General features: G+C 44.0%; 1 protein-coding gene across 1 annotated transcript in view; it reads left to right on the plus strand.

The window, feature by feature from the left end:
• Nucleotides 1–5,330: 5,330 nt before the first annotated feature.
• SGPL1 (sphingosine-1-phosphate lyase 1) overlaps nucleotides 5,331–20,222 on the plus strand; it is a 36,278-nt gene continuing 21,386 nt past the window's right edge. The window contains exons 1-5 of the mRNA XM_081189683.1: nucleotides 5,331–5,661; nucleotides 15,956–16,121; nucleotides 17,752–17,819; nucleotides 18,069–18,216; nucleotides 19,332–19,411. Of these exons, the coding sequence (XP_081045809.1) occupies nucleotides 5,659–5,661; nucleotides 15,956–16,121; nucleotides 17,752–17,819; nucleotides 18,069–18,216; nucleotides 19,332–19,411 (465 nt within the window). The 5' untranslated portion in view covers nucleotides 5,331–5,658. The remainder of the gene's footprint in view (nucleotides 5,662–15,955; nucleotides 16,122–17,751; nucleotides 17,820–18,068; nucleotides 18,217–19,331; nucleotides 19,412–20,222) is intronic.

Below are 20,222 nucleotides of genomic sequence, written 5' to 3' on the forward strand. Positions count from 1 at the left end.
TTTCTTTTTCTTTTTTTAGATTAGATAGGTTTTTAATGTATTTTATGTTGAAAACTTTCTCAAATTTTTTTTTACAAAAAAGAGGGGGCTGTTGAAACTGTGGGCACTTCCTTTTTATTCCACATTCATGATGATTTCTGCTCATGGTGTTTTTGGGGCAGTCAGACATGATACCGCTTTGAATACTGTGTTTGAAGCTGCAAAACTTTTGGGGTGCTCAAACTGCTTCAGTTCCCGTCAGGGCATAGCCCGTAAATTCCTGCTGAAATCCCTCAACCACAAACATACATGTTCCCATTTGTTTTTGTCTACTTTTGTTGCACTGTAGCCCCTCCAGACAGCAATAGTGTGGTAGCATTGGGGGAGCATCCCAGAACAGAGAAGAGAAGAGCAGAGCAGAAAAAGTTCACAACTAATGCACTATTGTTGTGTCAAGAAAGCGTTGCAGAATACACCTGTGATAAATCACCTGTCTGGAGGGGCCCCTAACTGGGTCACCATCCAATAGACATATGCAACAAATACATAAAATGTCATATCAGAGATGGATATGGGACAAGACGTGAAAAGAAATTATAGCAGTCAGTCAAACAGAACAAGAAAAAATATACTTGGAAATCAAGTATATTTGCTTGGAAATCAAGGTGGTCCATAGTCAATAGCCGTCAACAATCATGTATGCAATTACTTTAAATGCCTAGTAAGAAGCAGAAAGAAAGTGCTCTTGTCTCTCAACTGTTTTTAAAGCTGTTGCAGGATACTTATAGAAATTTGATATAGGAGGTAGTATATTTCTTGCTTTCACTCCCTTTCTTCTCTGCCCGCCCCCCTTGCTGAGTTCTCAGAAAGCAATTGTTTTTTAAAGGATCTGCATAAGCTAATTTGGCCTGCAGCTATGGCATTTGGACAAAGACAACAACAAACCCCAGATGTGCTTCTTATTCAATATTTATAAAGGAGCGACTCACCATTTAAGCTGCTGCCACATCCATGTGGGGAATGGGGTGTCCTTTTGACTTACTGTCTGGCCAAAGGCTGCAAAAATAATCTCACTTCTGTACATAACAAAAGTCTGCCTTCTTTGTCCCTGACTGTGTCCAAGTTGCTAGGTAACACTTTTTCTTGACAACAGCCAACGATTGTCCCTCCTACCCCTTCTCTCCTTTCATCTGCTCTGTTTTCTTTTCGCCTCCCCCCCCCCCCCATTAACATATAGTCAACTCCTGGTTTTCTTTCCTCCAGAGGCAAATTCCATTTAAGAAAATTCACTTGAGTTTTTTTGTTTTAAATCCGAATTTGTTTCAGCAGTGGGAGGAGACGTGGATTCATCACGATCAAGACAGGAGGATTGAGATATTTTTCTATTTTATTTTTATTCCCTTTCCGTTAACAATCTCACACATACTTGTCTTGCACTCTGTGATGAACCCAGTGCTAGGCTCAGCCTGTACATATGTGCCAATAAAGCCATATCACACAGAAATGCCATTGGTCTCCAGTGACCTTCGCTCCAAGGGAAATAGACCGGGTGTGAGCTTGAAGTCCCTGAAAGGTCTCCCCGCTCAAGAGACTGGGTTCATGTAACTTGTTTATGACAGGCACTCACCTTGTGGATGAGAAGAAGTTGGAGATCATGTATCTCATCAAGCTGCTGCTTGATGAGATCTTTTGACACGCTTGCATTTTCAGGCTTCCATGCTGACATCAGTAATGTCTTTGTAAACAGCACTGGATCACTTCCTAGGGCATGGTATAGTGTTACTTACGCGACTGAGAAGACTCTGAGATACATTACAGCGGTACCTTGGGTTACATACGCTTCAGGTTACAGACTCCGCTAACCCAGAAATATTACCTCGGGTTAAGAACTTTGCTTCAGGATGAGAACAGAAATTGTGCGGCGGCAGCAGGCTGAGGCCCCATTAGCTAAAGTGGTGCTTCAGGTTAAGAATAGTTTCAGGTTAAGAACGGACCTCCAGAACGAATTAAGTACGTAACCAGAGGTACCACTGTATGTACTACTGGTATTATTTATATTGACTGCATGCAGGTTTGAAGGCCAACACCATGGTTGTCAGTGAAGTCATGGCTGGAATGTTTTACATGGACCCCAGGCCTATTCAGACTTAAAACTAGTTTGATAATCATTCTTTCTCTATAGGGAACTCTGAGAATTGTTGCTCTCTGAGAAGGCATGGAGATGTCTAACTGAGAACTCTCAGCAATCTCACACCAAACTATTACTCCCAGAATTCCCTGGAGGAAACCTTGAAAGATAAGCTAATACAGGCCATGTAAGTTTGCAAGAAAGAATACACCCTCTGTGTATGTCCCTGTGGCAGTTGTCTGCTGCCTCAGTTTGGTACTTCTGCAACTCAGCTGGTTAAAGAAATCTTAGTTACTTACTTGCATGGATTTTTAATCAGTTAATTAAATGACCCATTAAAGGTGCAATTCTAACCACAGCTTAAAACCAGCTGAGGAGCCTTAAGGGCATTAAGCGTTGCTCTGCTGACGGGGCTGAAAGTTGATCGTGGAGCTACACTTATGCCACTGGCAGGCCTCTGAAAAGTTCCTCCAGTGTGGATGTTCTATTTGTGATGTCCTGCTGGTGGAGCAAGTAAAAATGGGTGGCGTTGTTACACCACATTCAGAACCTCTTAATTCCCCCAGCATGTCCACAGAAATGGCACAACTTTATAGCAGCTCTGGTAGTAAAAGAAATAGCTGCTCATAACATTTCACATCTTGGTGACAGCATCACTGCTGGGCAATGGATTTGGCAGCCGCTCTGTAGCGGCATCTCCTTTTCTCTCCCTCTAAATGTGAGTTAGGAGGACTGTTCTGCCCATCTGCATAAATATAGACAAATAAGCATTTTTTTAAAAGGTAACTTTTAGATGATGTACTCATGTGCTACAACAGGTATCAGCTTAGAATAATTCATTTCTCTCTCACACACAGGGAACATCTCTTTGAAGGCAGTGCATGTCATCAGCAGTTTTTATTACTCATTGTAAAAATAATAATTTAAAATAAAATATGTTGGCCTGTTTATCAGGCGCAGCTTTGTAGATCCTGAAGAATTTTTACGCTGATCTTCTGATCACTTAACCAAATAAACATCACAGGACTAGAAATTCTAGTTTTATGTCTTGCTTCTGAATTGTTTCATCTAAACAATGGGCAGATATGGTTACACTTAGCCCTCTATGGCACCTGTAGCATTATTGACAGACAAGCTTAACTCTGTAGGACTCCTTTCAAGTTAGCTTCCTACAACAGAAAAGGAGTTTTGCACATGCAAAACTTATTGATTTACACTGAATGATTGAAGACCTTAAACCATAGCCACTCTTGCATAGAAATAGTGGAAAAAGGCAACATAGTTCCTGCAATGTCAATGCATTAAAACATTTCTCATAAGATTTTGCAGCATGTATTCTTTGTAATAGAGGACCCTCTGAACAACCAAAGAGTAAGCATGTAACACATGGGTAGGCAAATTAAGGGCCGGGGGCCAGATCCGGCCCAATTGCCTTCTAAATCTGGCCCGCAGATGGTCCGAGAATCAGCATGTTTTTACATGAGTATAATGTGTCATTTTATTTAAAATGCATCTCTGGGTTATTTGTGGGGCATAGGAATTCATTCAAATTTTTTTCCAAAATATAGTCCGGCCCCCCACAAGGTCTGAGGAACAGTGGACCGGCCCCCTGCTGAAAGTTTGCTGACCCCTGAGTAACAAATATTGTATAGAACCTCCCGTTCCAGAGAATATTTGTGCATACATCTGGTGTCAAGAAATTGAGTTTTTTCCTTGCGTCACTGCATACGGGGAGAAAAAAATATCTCAGACATGAATCCAAAGCTTTGTGCTTGATCAGCAGGGTGATTTGTGATGTCTTTGATGAAAACAGAATATTTGAGGAGAGAAAAACTTAGGAGGAAAGAGAAGTTTGGTCAGAGACAAGCTGGATTTCAGGTGTCAATGAAACACCTGAACACAAAATGTCAGACACAGATGGAGATCTAAGATTTGGTGGAAAGCTCTAGGTGGTATGGAAAGCCACAAACTCTGATGTTGTCCCCCAGGTGTAGTGAGAAGAGAAAGAAGAGGATCAAGAACAGATCCTAAGAGTTCCTAATGGAAAGGATGAAACTACAAAAAGTTTCACCTTGTGGTGACAGTAATCACTGAACGAGCAATTAAAGAGGTAGGAAAAGAACCAGCAGGGGACAGTCCAAGTATCCCTGGAGCAGAGACTCCTTATAAAACAGAAAGGAGTTGGATGTGAGGCGATTGGTAATAGGGCAGTTTCTGTGGGGTGCAGTGGGTGGAAGGCGGATTGCAATGGGTCATAATCATTGGTAGGGCAGTTTCTGGGGAGTTGCATGGGGTGGAAGCTAGTTAGTAACAGGCCAAGAGGATGAAGTTGACAGCAAGGAATAAGTGGCGTACTCCAGGGAGTTTGGAAGTAAAGAACAGAAATGTATTTACTTCATTGGAGTGATGATGGATTTTTCCTCTCTTCCTTTTTTTAATGTGGGAAATGGTGGTGAAGTGGGCAAAAGGATAGTACTGTACTGTAGTGGTAATTTTGGAGTCTCTGTGATACTTAAGACAACATTCATGATGGTAGCAGCCAAACCAACAAAGCATCTGCTAACACCTTAAACTCTCTCAGGTTTATTTGAGCATGTCTTCCTGGGTCAGAGAGGCTACTTTGTCAGGTGCATGCAGTGTGCCCTTTAGCATTTTGGGTCATCACCTCTCCCCACTTTCCTAGGCAGAAAATGGAGAAATCATGGAGGATAAGGTTATGCCAAGCACAGCCTCCAGTATCAGAAGAGCATGCTTACGTGGGGGTAAGCGCTGTTGCTCTCAGGTCATGTTTGTTTATTATCCTTTTATTTATTGTATTTAGACCCCACTTTTCCTCCAAGAAGTTCAAGGGAGCATAGTTCCCTTTACTCTCCAAATTACCCTCAAAACAAAACAATTGTATGAGGGGCAGGCTGATAAGAGAGGCAGCCACCGGCCCACGGGTGAGCTTTCGTGGCAGAGTGAGCCTTTGAACCCGGGTCTCCCTCCGACCCACTCTAACCCCACCCGCGGTGAGATGTGCCTTCGTCCTGCTCTGCTCCCCTTGCAGCTGCGTCCCCTGCCTGCTTCGCTTTCGCCCGGGCGAGGGGCAAAGCGAGCGTGCGGAGCCGCGGCCTTTGGACCCAGCGGGTCTGCGGCAGAGGGCGCTGTGATTGTCAAGGCCTGTGGCGAGCGAGCGAGCTACTCGAGGCGGAGGCTGCGAGGGCGCCTAGGCCTGCTTCCGGGCCGGCACCCGGAGAGGCGCGCGGTGGCGCTTCTTGCAATCACAGCCGCGCCGGAGCGAAAGAGGGCGGCGGCGACTCCTCTCTCTCTCCTGCCCTCCCTCTCCTTCTCCCTCTCTGTCCAGTCACGCGCAGAGAAAAAGAGGCAGGCTGGGCTGGATCTGCGGGCGGCCGCTCTCCGCCTCCTCCTTTTTTTTGCAAAGCCCAGCTCTCCGCCCGACGCTCAGGCCGATTTAGTTGAGCAACACAAACAACAGCAGTAGCAACAGCAGCAGCGTCCCTCGCTGACCCCGCGCGTGCAAAGGCTGCCCGGAGAGGCTGTGGAGAATCATGGTGAGTGTTTGTGTTGTCCCCGCAGCTCCTCTCTGGTTTTGTTTCACTTATTTGGGGGACCCGCCGGACGAGGGGGTGGTGGTGCGTGCGCGCGCGCGCGCGGCTCCTTCCTCTCCATCACTTCTCGGGTCCCCTGCTCCAGTTTCGCCAACTTTCGCTCCGCTTTCCCCGTTCCCCGCGCTCCCCCACTCCAGGGGAAACTTCTCCGGAGCCCCTCTCGCTCCCGGGAGTAGTAGACACGGCACTTTGGCACGCTCTCGTGTGCACACGCGTAGCCCGCGGGGATCTACCCGTGTGGTGGGGCGCCGAGGCGAGCGTCGGGAGAGAAGGCGCCCACCCACTAGGCGCTTGGGCCGTCTCCTGTAAACAATGCGCCGAGGTGGCGGCACTAGGTAGGTAGGTAGGTAGGTAGGGGGATATAATTAATGCCAAGCCAGGAACCAACTTTTCCAAGGTCAGGTTGGGATGGTGGGGCAAGTGAGCGAGACCTCGTCGGATACCCCACCCCCCCCAAATCGAATGGGAACCAGTACGGATTTTCTGCTTGGGGGTCTTTTAGGCTTATCTGTTCATAGGCTCAGCCAGTCTCAGGACCTACCCTCCCCACCCCCATCACCATATTTTGCAGATCAGTCTGAGGGACGGTCTAGCCCTGGGGTGGGGAACCTGTGGTCCTTTGGTGGGCTGCATGTGCCATCAGTGTTTATGGATGATGGGATTTGTAGTCCTCTCGCATGTGGAAGGCCACAGGTTCCCCTATCCTTGGTCTCCTCCCGCCGCCCACCCTCTCCCCTTATAAAACAAAGTACTGGACTTCTCCATGGGTCTTATTCATCTCCCTGTTTCCAGATTGATCTCAAAGCCTGGCGTTAGCTTTTCCTTGCTGAACTCGCTCCCCGTAATGCTTTTGTGCTTTGCTCTCTTAGATCTCTGGATAACTTTCCTGTTTGTCTTTCCTGTTTTCTCTCCACAACTCTCTCTCTCACTCTTTCTCTTTCCCTCCCTCCCTCTCCCCACTCCCATCTGCTTCCCCCTTACCTAATGGTAAATCGGAAAGTACCCAGACTGGGGAAGTGGTTAGATGGGCACCATGCGTGTGTTTGGTAATAAAACAAAAGCTAGTGAGTGGAGAATGGAATGGAACAGAGATTACTTTCTCAGTAGAGAGTTTACAAAACAGGAAGTGAAGGGGGGGGGGCGGGCAGATAAAAGTGGCCTGCCCTAAAAATCCTTTAAAAAACAGAATACTTTAAATGTATCCTTTTCAAGAGAATCTTTCTGGGGAATATCTTGAGTTAGCCCACGCTGGTTTCCCTGCTCCATTCTAAAAGCTTGGCTGAAAGGCAGAGATTATTACCCTGAAAAGGCTAAGGGCTTGATGGTTGAAACTGGTGTTTTTGCATGGGCAGAAAACCAAGTATTGTGCCCAGCTTGGCACTTGGTAGAAAATAAAAAGGCTGCTTTTCATATTCTTTTTGGGGTTGTTTTCTCCATAGCTGTACAGCAAAGTCTATTGTGTGAACTTGTAGCACGGCAGCTGCACTTTTGGTGATTCCTGCTTTTGACGTATCAATTGGTCCCCTCCCAGAAAAATCACGGCAGAGTGTACCCATAAATTTCTGCTGTGCACAACACACTACTATTTCCTCAGATGACTGAGTGCCCAAAGAGGATTGCATCCATCAGGATTAGGCAACCCCCCCAAAAGAGCCTAGGGGGCTATTGGTCAGGGTTCACATGCTGGCAGTGGGCAGAGCTCATGGCGGGTGGGGCCAGAACTAAAAGTGGGCGTGGCAACATCTTTTCTCTCACCTGTAGGCCCAAAGGTTGTCCAAAGGTGAATATAGAGAATTAACATTGATCATTATGTGATATTATGGCAGTGGACAAAACTGTACTGTAACTTTTTAATAAATGGATTTTTAAAAAACAAACTAACTAACTAACTAACTAACTAACAAACACAACATCGATCCTAAGTCCTGCTGAGTGTTTTATGTTTGCCAGCTGTAGCTTCCCACTGCATGTATGCAGGGGGAAATGGTTGCATGCATTTGGTACATGTGACCGTGTACACAGGTTTTCTTGTCCAGAGGTGATGCCTGTGCAGGATCCCGACCATATGTGAAGCAGTTCTCGAATATGGGCTGAGTTTGGGCATGTGGTAAAAATGATCCAGACCTTGTCCTATGTCGAAATCCTTCTTTTTAAAATGCAGCCTGACATGTTGTGGCGAAGGATGGCCGAGCAGAGGTGTGATCACATCATTCCACACTGCAAATGTGGCAGTTGCATGCTGTCACTTCTCTGCATGTCCAACTGTTGCGTACAATCCAGGATGGATAAAAATCAGTAATAAAAAATAATAATCAAAGAAATTGGATTTTTAAAAAAATTTAAATCGGATATTTAAAATAAAATGCTTTTGGAGGAAAAATCTTTCTAAAGATAGTTTTCTGTTTAAGTTACATTATAGTCCAAAGGCTGCTCATCAGGAAATAAGGATTTGTTTTAAGTTTTTCATGTGTGCTAAAACTCAGCCTAAGTTGTTTTGGTTTTTTTAAATAGTTCAACCACATCAGTTAACAAACAAAGATACATATGCTATAATGCTATTGTTTTAGTTAAATAAATTGTTTAAATTGTTATTAAGGAAATTATTATTTTTCTCCTTCCAATAAAGTATAGCAGAAAAGTTGTCCAAATATAAACAGTTAACTTAATCTCACAATAATTTCATAATTATCTGTCTATGTATTTTTAATAGTATAACCAAATCAGTAATTTTTGATATAACTGTAAAAACTACTCTGAACATTTATTATTCCAAAAATGAATAATACAACCTTCATCTGGTTGTAAATATTAAGATTATACCAGCAAGAATGAGTCTTTCTGTAAAAAAAATTGATTTAAATCAAGTCTTACTGACTAGTGATTTAAATCAAGTCTTACTGACTAGTGATTTAAATTTAAATTGTGATTTAAATCAAATCCACCCTGATACAATCCATGCTCATGAGACTTACCATCTGTTTTTAATAGTGCCTAAAAGTTTATGAATGGAGCATGAATTTCCTCCAGTGATCTGAGGTGGGAAATTTGACACCCCCCTCTTTTATAAATTTGTTAGTGACAATTAGTGGATACTAATTGAAAATATGACATTAGGTTAGCTTGGCCATTTCAGTGCTTTTAGCTTTGATTAATAAAGTCAAGTAGAATAAACATGAGAAATTAGATTACTCTCTAGAGCAGTGGTGTTCAACCAGTGTGCCATGGCACACTGGGGTGCCTTGAATGATGGCTGGGGTGCTGTGGGCAACCCTGGCCTCTATCTCTCTTTCCTTCCTTCCCTCCTGATGCCTTCTTGTGTCTCTCAAAGGCTTGCAGAGCTGTTTGTTGCAGCAGCCCTGGCTGCAAGCTCCCCAGATGAATGGTGCCTCTTGGCCATGGGTGCTGGTTGCCAGGAGCTGAGGCAGCCTCAGAGTAAGCAAGCAAGCAGGCGAGGGATTTAGCCCGCCTGCCTGCCAGCCCTTGCTGTTGGGAATGGACAAAGTCCCAGGCCCCTGTGCGGCAGTGTGAGGAGTCACCTCTCTTTGGAGTAGGGGGGCAGCAGTGGCTGCCTGGAGGACTATCAAGGAGAGGAGGCTGAGGAAGCACTCCACAAGGGAACGTGTTTGAAAAAAAAACTGGGCTCCTGAGCCCCACAGGGGTACTGCAGAAAGAATGTACAGTCATACCTTGGGTTAAAGACGCTTCAGGTTAAATCTTTTCAGGTTGCGTTCCACGGCGACCCGAAAGTACCGGAAAGGGTTACTTCTGGGTTTCGCCGCTTGCACATGCGCAGTCGCTCAAAATGACGTCATGCGCAGAAGTGGCACACATTACTGATCTTCCCTAAATCAAAATGCCCTCCCTTTCAGGTTCAGGGTAAACCTCAAAAAGAGTGAACACTGAGACATCTTGGACAAGCAACAGTTGTTTTTCATTATTCTGATTTTTCTTAACACTAGATAAAGAAGTCACTTTAAGCATCTAGTCATGGATGTAGCTGAAGTCCCCGCACAGTGAAGGATATGCAACAACTAGTGGATAAGCAGAACATACCTGTATCAAAATACACATCCAGCCAATTTATTGGGACATGGATGAGTGTTGTGGTGTGAATCCAGACATGCATCTGTGTTGGCTGCATGTGGGATCAGGTCCAGAATGACTATATTTTCGGTACTCAGTAGTGATCTTTAACATCTAAGGGAGATAAAACACACAAATTGGCTTTGTAAATCAGTAGGACTGAGTTGTTTCCAAGCATGTGTCCTTCTTTCTCTCTCCCCCCCATCCTATTCTAGATATTCATTTTTGAGATCTCCTCTCTTATTAGTCCTCATTTACAGTTCTTTTCATTTGTAGTGTTCACTGATGCCTGCATACATGGATCTTTCATGTGGTTTGTCTTTATTTCAGACTGTCTCAAAGCTTTCCCACTGCGGTTTGTTGTTAATTTACATAGCTTCTTCATCTATTCAGGAATGTATGAGCTTGCAGTTTAGATCAAGGAGCACCACACAATGTACACAGAATTGCGGGTCTTCAGCTTACCTATATATCATTGAAAAACAAAACAAATTATACGTTTGCAACATTCTTTTATCACAGACTCCTACCAGTCTGGGCTGATTTTTCATACTGTAGGTCAAAAATGCAGTAAGGTTCCTTAGGGTATATAGGAATTGAGCAAGAAAGCAGCCATGCCCTGAATTTTATCTACAGTGATCTCGTTGTCACTAAGAAAGCAAACCTGTTTATGGACTGTGTTACTTTAGTCTTCAAGTTGAGGCTCACAGAGCTGAATATATATTTTCCTGCACAAAGAATGCTAGCATATGAGGGTGAAGAGTTCTAACTTAAATCTTCTCCCTGACAGGTCGGCTTTCTTTGTTTTGAACTTTCTTGTGTGAATATACTTTACAGTGTGATAAAATGGCACAGCCCAGACTGCAGGTTTTCTGTTTTGGTGAGAACTGCATTTCTCTGAAGAACCTGAATCTGAAGAGCAGGGACTTTAATGGCCTCTGGAATTTTGGATCTTCAGAAGCTGTCTTTGTTCTTCAGGGTGTATCTGCATTCTTAAACCACGGGCATTGCTTCTAATTCTTTCCAACTTGCTAATTCCACAAACCACTGAAACACCTCTTGTTAGACAAGTTCTTTTTTTGTTACAAAAGTACCGGCAACTGTTGGAGTTGAGGTTGCTCTTAATAAGAGTTGGAGTGGTATGAGGGGATATAGAAGATGTCCTCAAATTAGAAGACTAGTAAAGAGAGTATGTAATCATCAATATTGCTTAGATCATGGGTAGGCAAACTAAGGCCCGGGGTCCGGATCTGGCCCAATCGCCTTCTAAATCAGGCCTGCGGACGGTCCGGGAAACAGCGTGTTTTTACATGAGTGGAATGTGTCCTTTTATGTAAAAAGCATCTCTGGGTTATTTATGGGGCTTGCCTGGGGTTTTTACATAAGTAGAAAGTGTGCTTTTATTTAAAATGCATCTCTGGGTTATTTGTGGGGCATAGGAATTTGTTCATCCCCCCGCAAATAGTCTGGCCCCCCACAAGGTCTGAGGGACAGTGGACCGGCCCCCTGTTGAAAAAGTTTGCTGACCCCTGATCTAGATGATGCCACAGCACTGATAAGCTGATGACAGGCACTTTACTGTCCCAGAGGCTACCAGGGACTCTGTGACAAAGTTGAGTCAAAGAGTACCCCCAGATTGCAATTTTGATTCTTTCTGGGTATACAAACAAACCCATTTCTGACCCCTGTTTTATCATGCAGACCATTACTGATTTCACATACTTGTTCAACACTCGCTTTGCCTCACCTGAACGCCCTGAAAAAAATAGAGAGAGGGCGTTTAGTGTTATCAGCATACATGGAGACACCTTGTTCTGTGTCTCTGAGTAGCTTATCCCAGCAGATTCATACAAATGTTAAAGAGGATTAACTTCCGATTGCTAGTTGGAATACCCAGGGAGATGGTTTGGGAGGTTGTCCAGAAACAGGTGGACGTGTGCCCTCGCTTTCTGCCTGCCATCAGCAGTTCTGTTGTGTAATAGTGGTGTAAGGAGCAATAAAAGCTAGGGGGGTCCCGTCAAGGAGCATAGCTGCAAAGTAGAGGCTTGTTATCTCTTGTACTCTGGTAGAAGACACAAGCTTAGCAGGTTCTAATCTTCAGATCTGTATTATATAAGCATCCTGATAAAGAGCAGATAGAACAGTTCATGCTGAACTTCAAACCTCTGTAAAAAAAGGGAACATGAACCTCCCTTGGATAAAAAGCACCTCTGCATAAGACAAAAAAGGGATTGCTTGGCTGGCTTTCTTTGTTCCTCTTTCGAAAGGCTTCGGATAATGAAAAATGCATGCAGCTTACTTGCTGCGGCCCAATAAAGTAGGCTTATGTATATATGCATTGATATGGAAGTAGAAATTACTTACCATATATACTCGAGTATAAGCCGAGGCACCTAATTTTACCACAAAAAACTGGGAAAGCTTATTGAGTATAAGCTGGTTCACCACACCACAAACCTCCTGATGGGCCGGAGTGCGTGTGTGTGTGCACGCGCATGCGCACACGGCAGAAGGGGCTTCTCTCTCCCCCCCAACCCCTCCCGTCCCCCTGCCTACCTAGGGGGCTGCTGAGAGGCTGGTGGCGGCAGCAGTGGAGGAGGAGGAAGGAGCAGCCCGAAAGGGACCCTCAAGTATAAGCCGAGGGGGGCTTTTTCAGCATAAAAAATGTGCTGAAAAAGTTGGCTTATACTTGAATATATACGGTAAGTCAAATATGCATCTACAAGTAAACAAATGCATAGGGATTGAAGTGGCAGGCAGGGGAAGAGGGGAGTTGTGAAACTTCTGTATTTCGACATGCTAGCAACATAGGAACCTGCTGTCCGCCAAGTCAAGACCATTGTCCCATCTTGCTGAGCACTGTCTACACCAGAGGTGGAGAACCTGTGAGCCTCCAGATACTGGAATACAATTCCCATTCTCCCCGGCCATTGGCCTTGTTGGTGGGGCTGATGGGAGTTGGAGTCCAATAACACCTGGAGGGCCACAGGTTCCCTGACCCTGGTGAACATTGACTACCGGTGGCTCTCCAAAGCTTTGGACAGTCCTTATCTTGCTAGCTGGTGATGTCAGGAACTGGGTGTGTTGAGGAGAGAAAGAAGAACAGCTGCTGAAATGTATAATGGCTCATGGTATCGTATTAATGATCCCTGAGGATCATTCTAGTCCAGCCTCCTGCAGGAATAGGCAGCTGCCCCAAACAGGGATCGAACCTGCAACTTTGGCATTATCAGCACCACGCTCTAACCAACGGAGCTATCCAGGCATATCTGGTTACAATAGTGATTGGTGCGACAGAGTAGTGAGTCTCTCTCTCCCCCTCCCCCCCACCCACGTAATGTGTCTCATATTAGTTATCCATTGTTGGGTACTCTTCCCACAATTCAAATTATTTCCCCTTTGAATAAAACCGTTCTGTGGCTCCTTGTAGGGCCACTGTGTTGTTGTGGCATCAACTATCAGAAGTTGCTAGTCAATAAATGTGTCAGGCATCTAAGGTGTCAAGGGATCCTTCTTGTCTATAACTTCCCATCTTCTCCGCTTCTGGGGGTGCAAATGTTAATTGCATTCATGATGTGGATGGCCCTAAAATGTGTAATGTTTTATTATGTTTTATAAATGTTGCAAGCTGCCCAGAATGGCTGGGCCAACCCAGTCAGATGAGCGGGGTACAAATAATAAAACTATTATAATTAATTAATTAATTAATTAATGCAAAACAAAAGCTCATTTGAATTAGACCAGAGGCATCTCCAGCCTGGCGTTTTGCTTCCCATAGTGGCCTATGCAAATTCGACAAGCAGGATTCCACAGGCTTACTCACTGCATTCTGCTATTGTGCATTTCAATCAAGGCGAAATCGCCACACCTTGGTAAGGACCTTGCTCAGAAGAAGGTTTCAAAAGTTGGATGTGGAAGAACAGGTCTGAGGAGCAGAGTGCAGCCGTGAAAATTTGTATTTTCTGCAGCGTGGCTTTAAGAGATTGGGAGCTGGATATGACAGACACGGTTGACAAAGGACCGCAACTGTGAATTTGAAATATCAAGGGTTGGTTTCTTTAAGGGGTATGGGCTCAAGGTTACACAGTGAGGTGGGAAAGGGGAAATGGTAGGAAGCAACACTCATCAAGTACAGTGGTACCTCTGGTTATGTACTTAATCCGTTCTTAACCTGAATCACCACTTTAGCTAATGGGGCCTCCCGCTGCCGCTGCGCTACCGCCGCACGATTTCTGTTCTCATCCTGAAGCAAACTTCTTAAACCCAGGTACTATTTCTGGGTTAGCGGAGTCTGTAACCTGAAGCGTATGTAACCTGAAGCGTATGTAACCCGAGGTACCACTGTATTGAGATTGAAACTGGAAAGGCTCCTTTCTTCAGTGCATTTGCTACAGCAGAGGTCTTCCCCCACCTTCTACTTACAACAAAAGATGTTAGGAAAAATAAAGGAAGCTTGTGTTTAAGGAGCTAGGCATTCCAGAGTTGTCCTTTGTGGGGCTAAAGTTCTAGAACCTCAAGCTGATACGGCAGATCCTGCATTGTCCATTGATGCCATTCAAAAGTTGTGGTGCAAGACAGCCCTGTGGAAATGAATGGGAGGCTAACTTTGATGGAAGATGTTCCGTGTTGCTGTTGAGCTGTAATTTTAAACTTACACAGGGAGAACTTACCCTGAGGAAATCTTGGCTGATGACGAAAGCAGTTACACAATACACAGTCTCAAGAACAGCAAACACCGGTTAGTTTTAGTGGGAGACACTAAACATGGATTTATCCCTGTGCGCTGGTGGTTCTTATTTTGGATTAACGGGGACTGATGGAGAGGGTTGTTGTTTTCAGATAGGATTCATTCACATGCCAGCAAAGTCAGGCGGCACAATTGAGGTTGGTTTAGTGCTCTTGTGCAACAAACATAGCCCACGGTCAAGGATGATGGGAGTTGTAGTCCAGGAACATCTGGAAGACCACAGTTTCCCCAACCCTACGCTAAATGGTTTGGGACACAGTTACCTTCAGAGCTGTTGTCCCATTTGAGCCAAAATTCTCCCTAAGATTTCCCATGGAGGCTCTTTTTTGCATCTCCCTCAATATCTGAGTTGTGCTTGGTTGGGACACTTGACTGGGACACTGAGTTGTGCTTGGTTGGGACCTTCATTGTGGCCACTTCTTGACCTTGGAACCTCCTGACTCTCCACCTCTGTGCAACATCACTTATCGCTGAGCAAGGATTTTGCCTGTCCATTTTTGGGGTAAATAATTTTTATTAGTTTTCACGATACACAAATATTGTAGCTGAGAACTTTAGAACAATAGTATTGTAGAGTTGGAAGCGACCACGAGGCTCATCTAGTCCAACCCCCGGCAATGTGGGAATCTTTTTGCCCAATGTGGGGATCGAACTCATGTCCCTGAGATTAAGAGTCTCATGCTCTACTGACTGAGCTATCCTGCAGGCATCCTGCATTGTCAAACAGCCATTCTTATCTATACGCAAAAGAAACTGCAAAGCATACAATAACAATTTCTTTAAACACAAAGAACCACAGGTGTATAATAGTTTGTTAGGGCTGTAATCCGGATTCAGTAATCGTAACTGAAATCAAAAGCAGAATCATAAAGCCCTCTTTACCTACAAACAAGATAAAATTGAACCAAAGTGTTATGAAATTATCCTTCCTTTGGATCTTGGTAACTCAATTTGCCGCCTCCCCGGTTTTTAAATACAGTGGTACCTCGGGTTACAGACGCTTCAGGTTACAGACTCTGCTAACCCAGAAATAGTACCTCGGGTTAAGAACTTTGCTTCAGGATGAGAACAGAAATCGTAGTGGTACCTCATGTTAAGAACCGTTTCAGGTTAAGAACGGACCTCCAGAACGATTTAAGTTCTTAACCCGAGGTACCACTCTGACATGCTAATTGATGTGTTTATTTGCTGCCTCTTTTCTTCTCGATTTAATTTTTTGTATTTTATGTTGGCGTTACTTTTGCTTCCATGGTAAAACTGCCTTGGGCATTTCTTTGAATTGGAAGGTGGGGCTAAATAAAACACTCATAGCAAATAAATCAACCTCACTTTATAGCCACATTTGTTCATTCTGCCTTGGTCTTGCCCTTGCCCTCTGCCTCATGGGTGCTTTCTCTTCTTTTCTAGGATGCAGTTGTTCCTTACAAAGAAATCCTTCTGCAATATTTAAACGAAACAAGAAATGCCGTGAATGCAAAGTGTGCTGGGGCCGAGCCCTGGCAACTAGTAACATCCACAATTGGGGCTACCCTCCTGTTTGTTTGGCTATACATGTTCCTCTTCCAACAAGAAAGTAAGTGCTGTGTGCGTCTCCGATGTGAGGAATTGGGGGGTCCACTCCATTTGCGTAGCATGATTTCATTTTTAAAAGCCCCTGACCTTCGTGGTAGCAAAGAGGTGAGGTTAGAAAGTCCCAACTAACTCTTCACCTTGTTTTATTTCCACGTCTATGGCTGTGTTTGGCCCTAAGGCTAAACTATAATTTATGAGAGCTTGGCTTCTCCACCAGTGCAGCTTCAAGGAGGAGAGCAGAAGTTTCCATTTCTCTTTAAGACTAACCACAGTTTGGTGTGTTGTCCAAATCCTAGACTGTGTTTAACCTTAATATTAGTGGAAACAAGCCAGCCTGGTTTGGAGTTGGCTTGTGTACATAATCAGAGTTAAGGATAACCACAGTTTGCTCAGGTTTAGATGCATGAGCAAGCTGTAGCTGATCTAAAACAGAAATGAAAGCTTTCAAATTTCCTGTGGCTCAGCCAGGAGAGATGGGAGTGTGTGAGCTTGAGGCTCACTCAGGTCCATTTCTGTAATGCTTTATTCCAGGGATTGCGACCACAGACGCAGGGGCTTCTTCCCTATATAGCCCTTGGGACTCCCACATTGTTTTATTTTTTATTGTTTTTATTGTTATATTTTGTTATGATGCCCACTGCCTTGATACTTAACGTGACCGGGCCACATATAAATACTTCTAGAAATAAAAGGCTAAACTGTGGTTTCGTTTTGAACAGCTGGCTCGAAAATGTTCAAAGTTGGGTATTGTAGAATAGGTCCACCAAATAAAGTTATATGTTGATAGGGTTCATGGCAAGAGAGAGAGAGTGTGTGCACAAGTTACGTACTCAGATGCAACAAATTCATAAATTAGCCATCACCTCTGCAGTTCAGGGTTATGGTATTGAAGAAATGTTATACTCTCTGTTGTAGGGTGTGATAGGTCTTGATATCCATGTGTGTGTATGTGAGCACATGTGTCCTTGATGGAGAAAAGAAAGGTAGCATTTTAAATACAGACATGTTGGATAACACAGGCAACAAGTTGGTTCTTAGTTTAACATAAAAGCCTAGTTTTTGGCCTTCATTAGTTTCCACACCCCCTTGTTGGTATTAGTGTTTTTTCCTACAGCACATGTCCAAATGTGATCCGTGCTGCTTTCTGTGTTCATTCCATCCATAAGCTTTTGGATTGAGTTTATCCTTCCACCCCCTTTGCTATGCACAGACAGGAATTCAGAAGGCTTCAGAGCATTTCCAGCTTCGCAAAGCAGACATCCATTTCATTTATATCCTTGCCCCTTCTGGTCTAAGAGCATCTGGGGAAGCTTCGCAGCTCAGAAATTTCGTGCATGCCAGCCTTCTCCTGTGTGCATGCAGGGCTTTGCAATTCCCAAAGATGCGCACACGGATGTGCTTGGGATCAGTAGGGGCAGTGCAAAGGTCTTGGCAACAAATTGCTGGGAACTTTGATGGCTAGAGGGCAGTGCAGGTAAGCATGCAAGAGGGGTAGAAGGCAGCTTGCTGAAGCAGGAAGCCTTCTGTACTCAAGAAGCAGGGATTCCTCTCTACCCTGGCAAGTAAAAAAAAAACATTTGGAAATTTTGGGGCTGAATAATAATATTTTTTTTTTAATGTTTTCTTTCTAGGTTTAACATCACGATCTAAAAAGTGGTTCTTCAGAAATTTACGCAAATTGCCCTTTATTGGAACTATTGTAAGTTTTTAAGCATTGAGCTACTTACCTAGTTAATTTGCTAGGAGGAAACATATTTATTGCTCTTTATCATTTGATGCTCGGGGAGGTGGAGGGAATTAAAAGCATACCTGTGAAAAGAGGTCACCTTGTTTAAAATTGAACTCAAGGCTTGAACTATTTTTTTTGCAAGGAATTTGCAATTAAATTATCCCCATGATTAGAATCTGTTCATATTATATTTGCATGTGTGTTTGTCTATCCTAACAGATAAAGAAACAGATGAATAAGACTATGGACGATATGGCCAGCACCTTAAGTTTCTTGAAAGAAAAAACGGGTTATGTCAAAATCCTGCCGGCAAAAGGTTTGAGCCAACCAGATGTGCTGAAGAAGATGAAAGAATACAGCTCTATGGGTATGAGTCTGAATGCATACTGGCACATGTCAATCAGTTTCAGCATCTGCTATGCTCTGCTCCAGTGCCAATGTTAATTAATAAGCAGCAGCAAATGGCTGTGTATTACAAATACTCAGCCTTCATTCTCAATTAATGATGGAAGCATAGTTCTTGGAGAAGAGAACAAAATAAAAACCCTGCCACTGTCTCATAAAAGTGAAGTAATGTTGTTAGTTGCATGAATATGAGGAAATACTAACTTGACTTAGAAAGTTTGGAGAGCTCCTGTTTGGAGGGGTGTAAAACCTGATTTTCAAGATTTCTCCTTGCCATGTATTTTTCACAAGTGTTGGACATTTCTCTCTTCCAGAAAGAGATTATTATAAGTTTGGGTCCCATTCTGGAGCATGAATTCCTGCCACCTGCTGTTGTAATAGTAGTAATAATACGGATATTATTAATAATAATAATATTGTGAGTTATACCCCGCCCATCTGGTTGGGTTGCCCCAGCCGCTCTGAGTGGCTTCCAACACATATAGGTTAAAGGTAAAGGACCCCTGGACAGTTAAGTCCAGTCAAAGGTGACTAAGGGGTGTGGTGCTCATCTCGCTTCAGGCCGAGGGAGCCAGCGTTTGTCCACAAACAGCTTTCCTGGTCATATAGATCAAGTAAATCAATATTCAATAATCCATTAGAATCCAATAGTAAACAGTAAAATCAGCAAATAATAACTTTACAGTCCCATGGTTAATCATTGCTTTTTAACAATAGTTAAAGAGGCAGGCTGTTTGCAAGTGCTTAAAAACCCCCTTGCCTATCTGCTGATAGTTGTCTCTGACAAAGGGTGTCTTAAAACCCCACATTGCCTTATTTTTATCCGCCCAATGCCTGATATGAGGTCAGGCGAGCGGCAGGTGGGTGTGACTTAGAAAAAAAACAGCCTTGTGGGTCAGAAAGGGAGACCTGTTGGGCCTAATTCTGCATGCAGAGTAAAGGTTCCCTAGCTCTGTGCTAGACTGTAGTTTTAATGTTGTCTCCATAGACCGTTGTGTGAACAGTCAATCAACTGCAGTTTTGATCGGCAAAGTGCTTTTAAATATGACGGGCGGTTTCTTGTCTCCGTGCTTTCAGGTGAAGTAAACTGGGAAGACGGGAAAGTGTCTGGGACAGTGTACAGCGGGGATAAGAAACTCACGGATCTGCTTGTGAAGGTAATTCAGTGTGGTAAAAGCTATATGTTTATCCTTCTGTTTGTTGAAGAAGAAGAAGAGTTTGGATTTGATATCCCACCTTATCACTACCCGAAGGAGTCTCAAAGCGACTAACATTCTCCTTTCCCTTCCTCCCCCACAACAAACACTCTGTGAGGTGAGTGGGGCTGAGAGACTTCAGAGAAGTGTGACTGGCCCAAGGTCACCCAGCAGCTGCATGTGGAGGAGCGGAGACGCGAATCTGGGTCCCCAGATTACGAGTCTACCGCTCTTGACCACTACACTACACTGAATGCATGTGTGCAATTTTTTATTTTTTTAATGGCTTACTTTAAATGTAGCAAGTTCTCATTTTGTATTTTTTATGTTGTGAACTGCCCTGTGCTCTCTTCGGGTGAAGGGCGGTATACAAATTAAATAATAAGGATAACTAATTCTCCCTGTAATGAGGCGTTCTATTTTGAAGGAACAGGAAGGAATGTGAAGTGGAAAACAAATTGTGACAGGGGAAAACCCCCCCCACCCCACTTGTGAGTAAATGAGGTTCAGGCAGGCCAGTGAAGTAGGTGTACTGGTTAGGGATCACACACATTGGAATTGGAAGCAGAAATTCCCCTGAATTTATGCCCTGTGAATCATTTCAAATGTATTAATGTGTCTTGCTCATAATTCTAAGGTGTGGTTGGGCTACCACATGCTGTGACTTCCAAGCATTAATTCAGTTAAACCTATCCTCCTCCCCCCATGCCCAATGGAGACAGGAATTGTATGGAAAAGGTGGAAGAGTTTGGTAGACTCCCTGCCTCTGCCA

This window comes from Podarcis bocagei (assembly GCF_964188305.1).
Source record: "Podarcis bocagei genome assembly, chromosome: 4".
Classification (NCBI taxonomy): domain Eukaryota; kingdom Metazoa; phylum Chordata; class Lepidosauria; order Squamata; family Lacertidae; genus Podarcis; species Podarcis bocagei.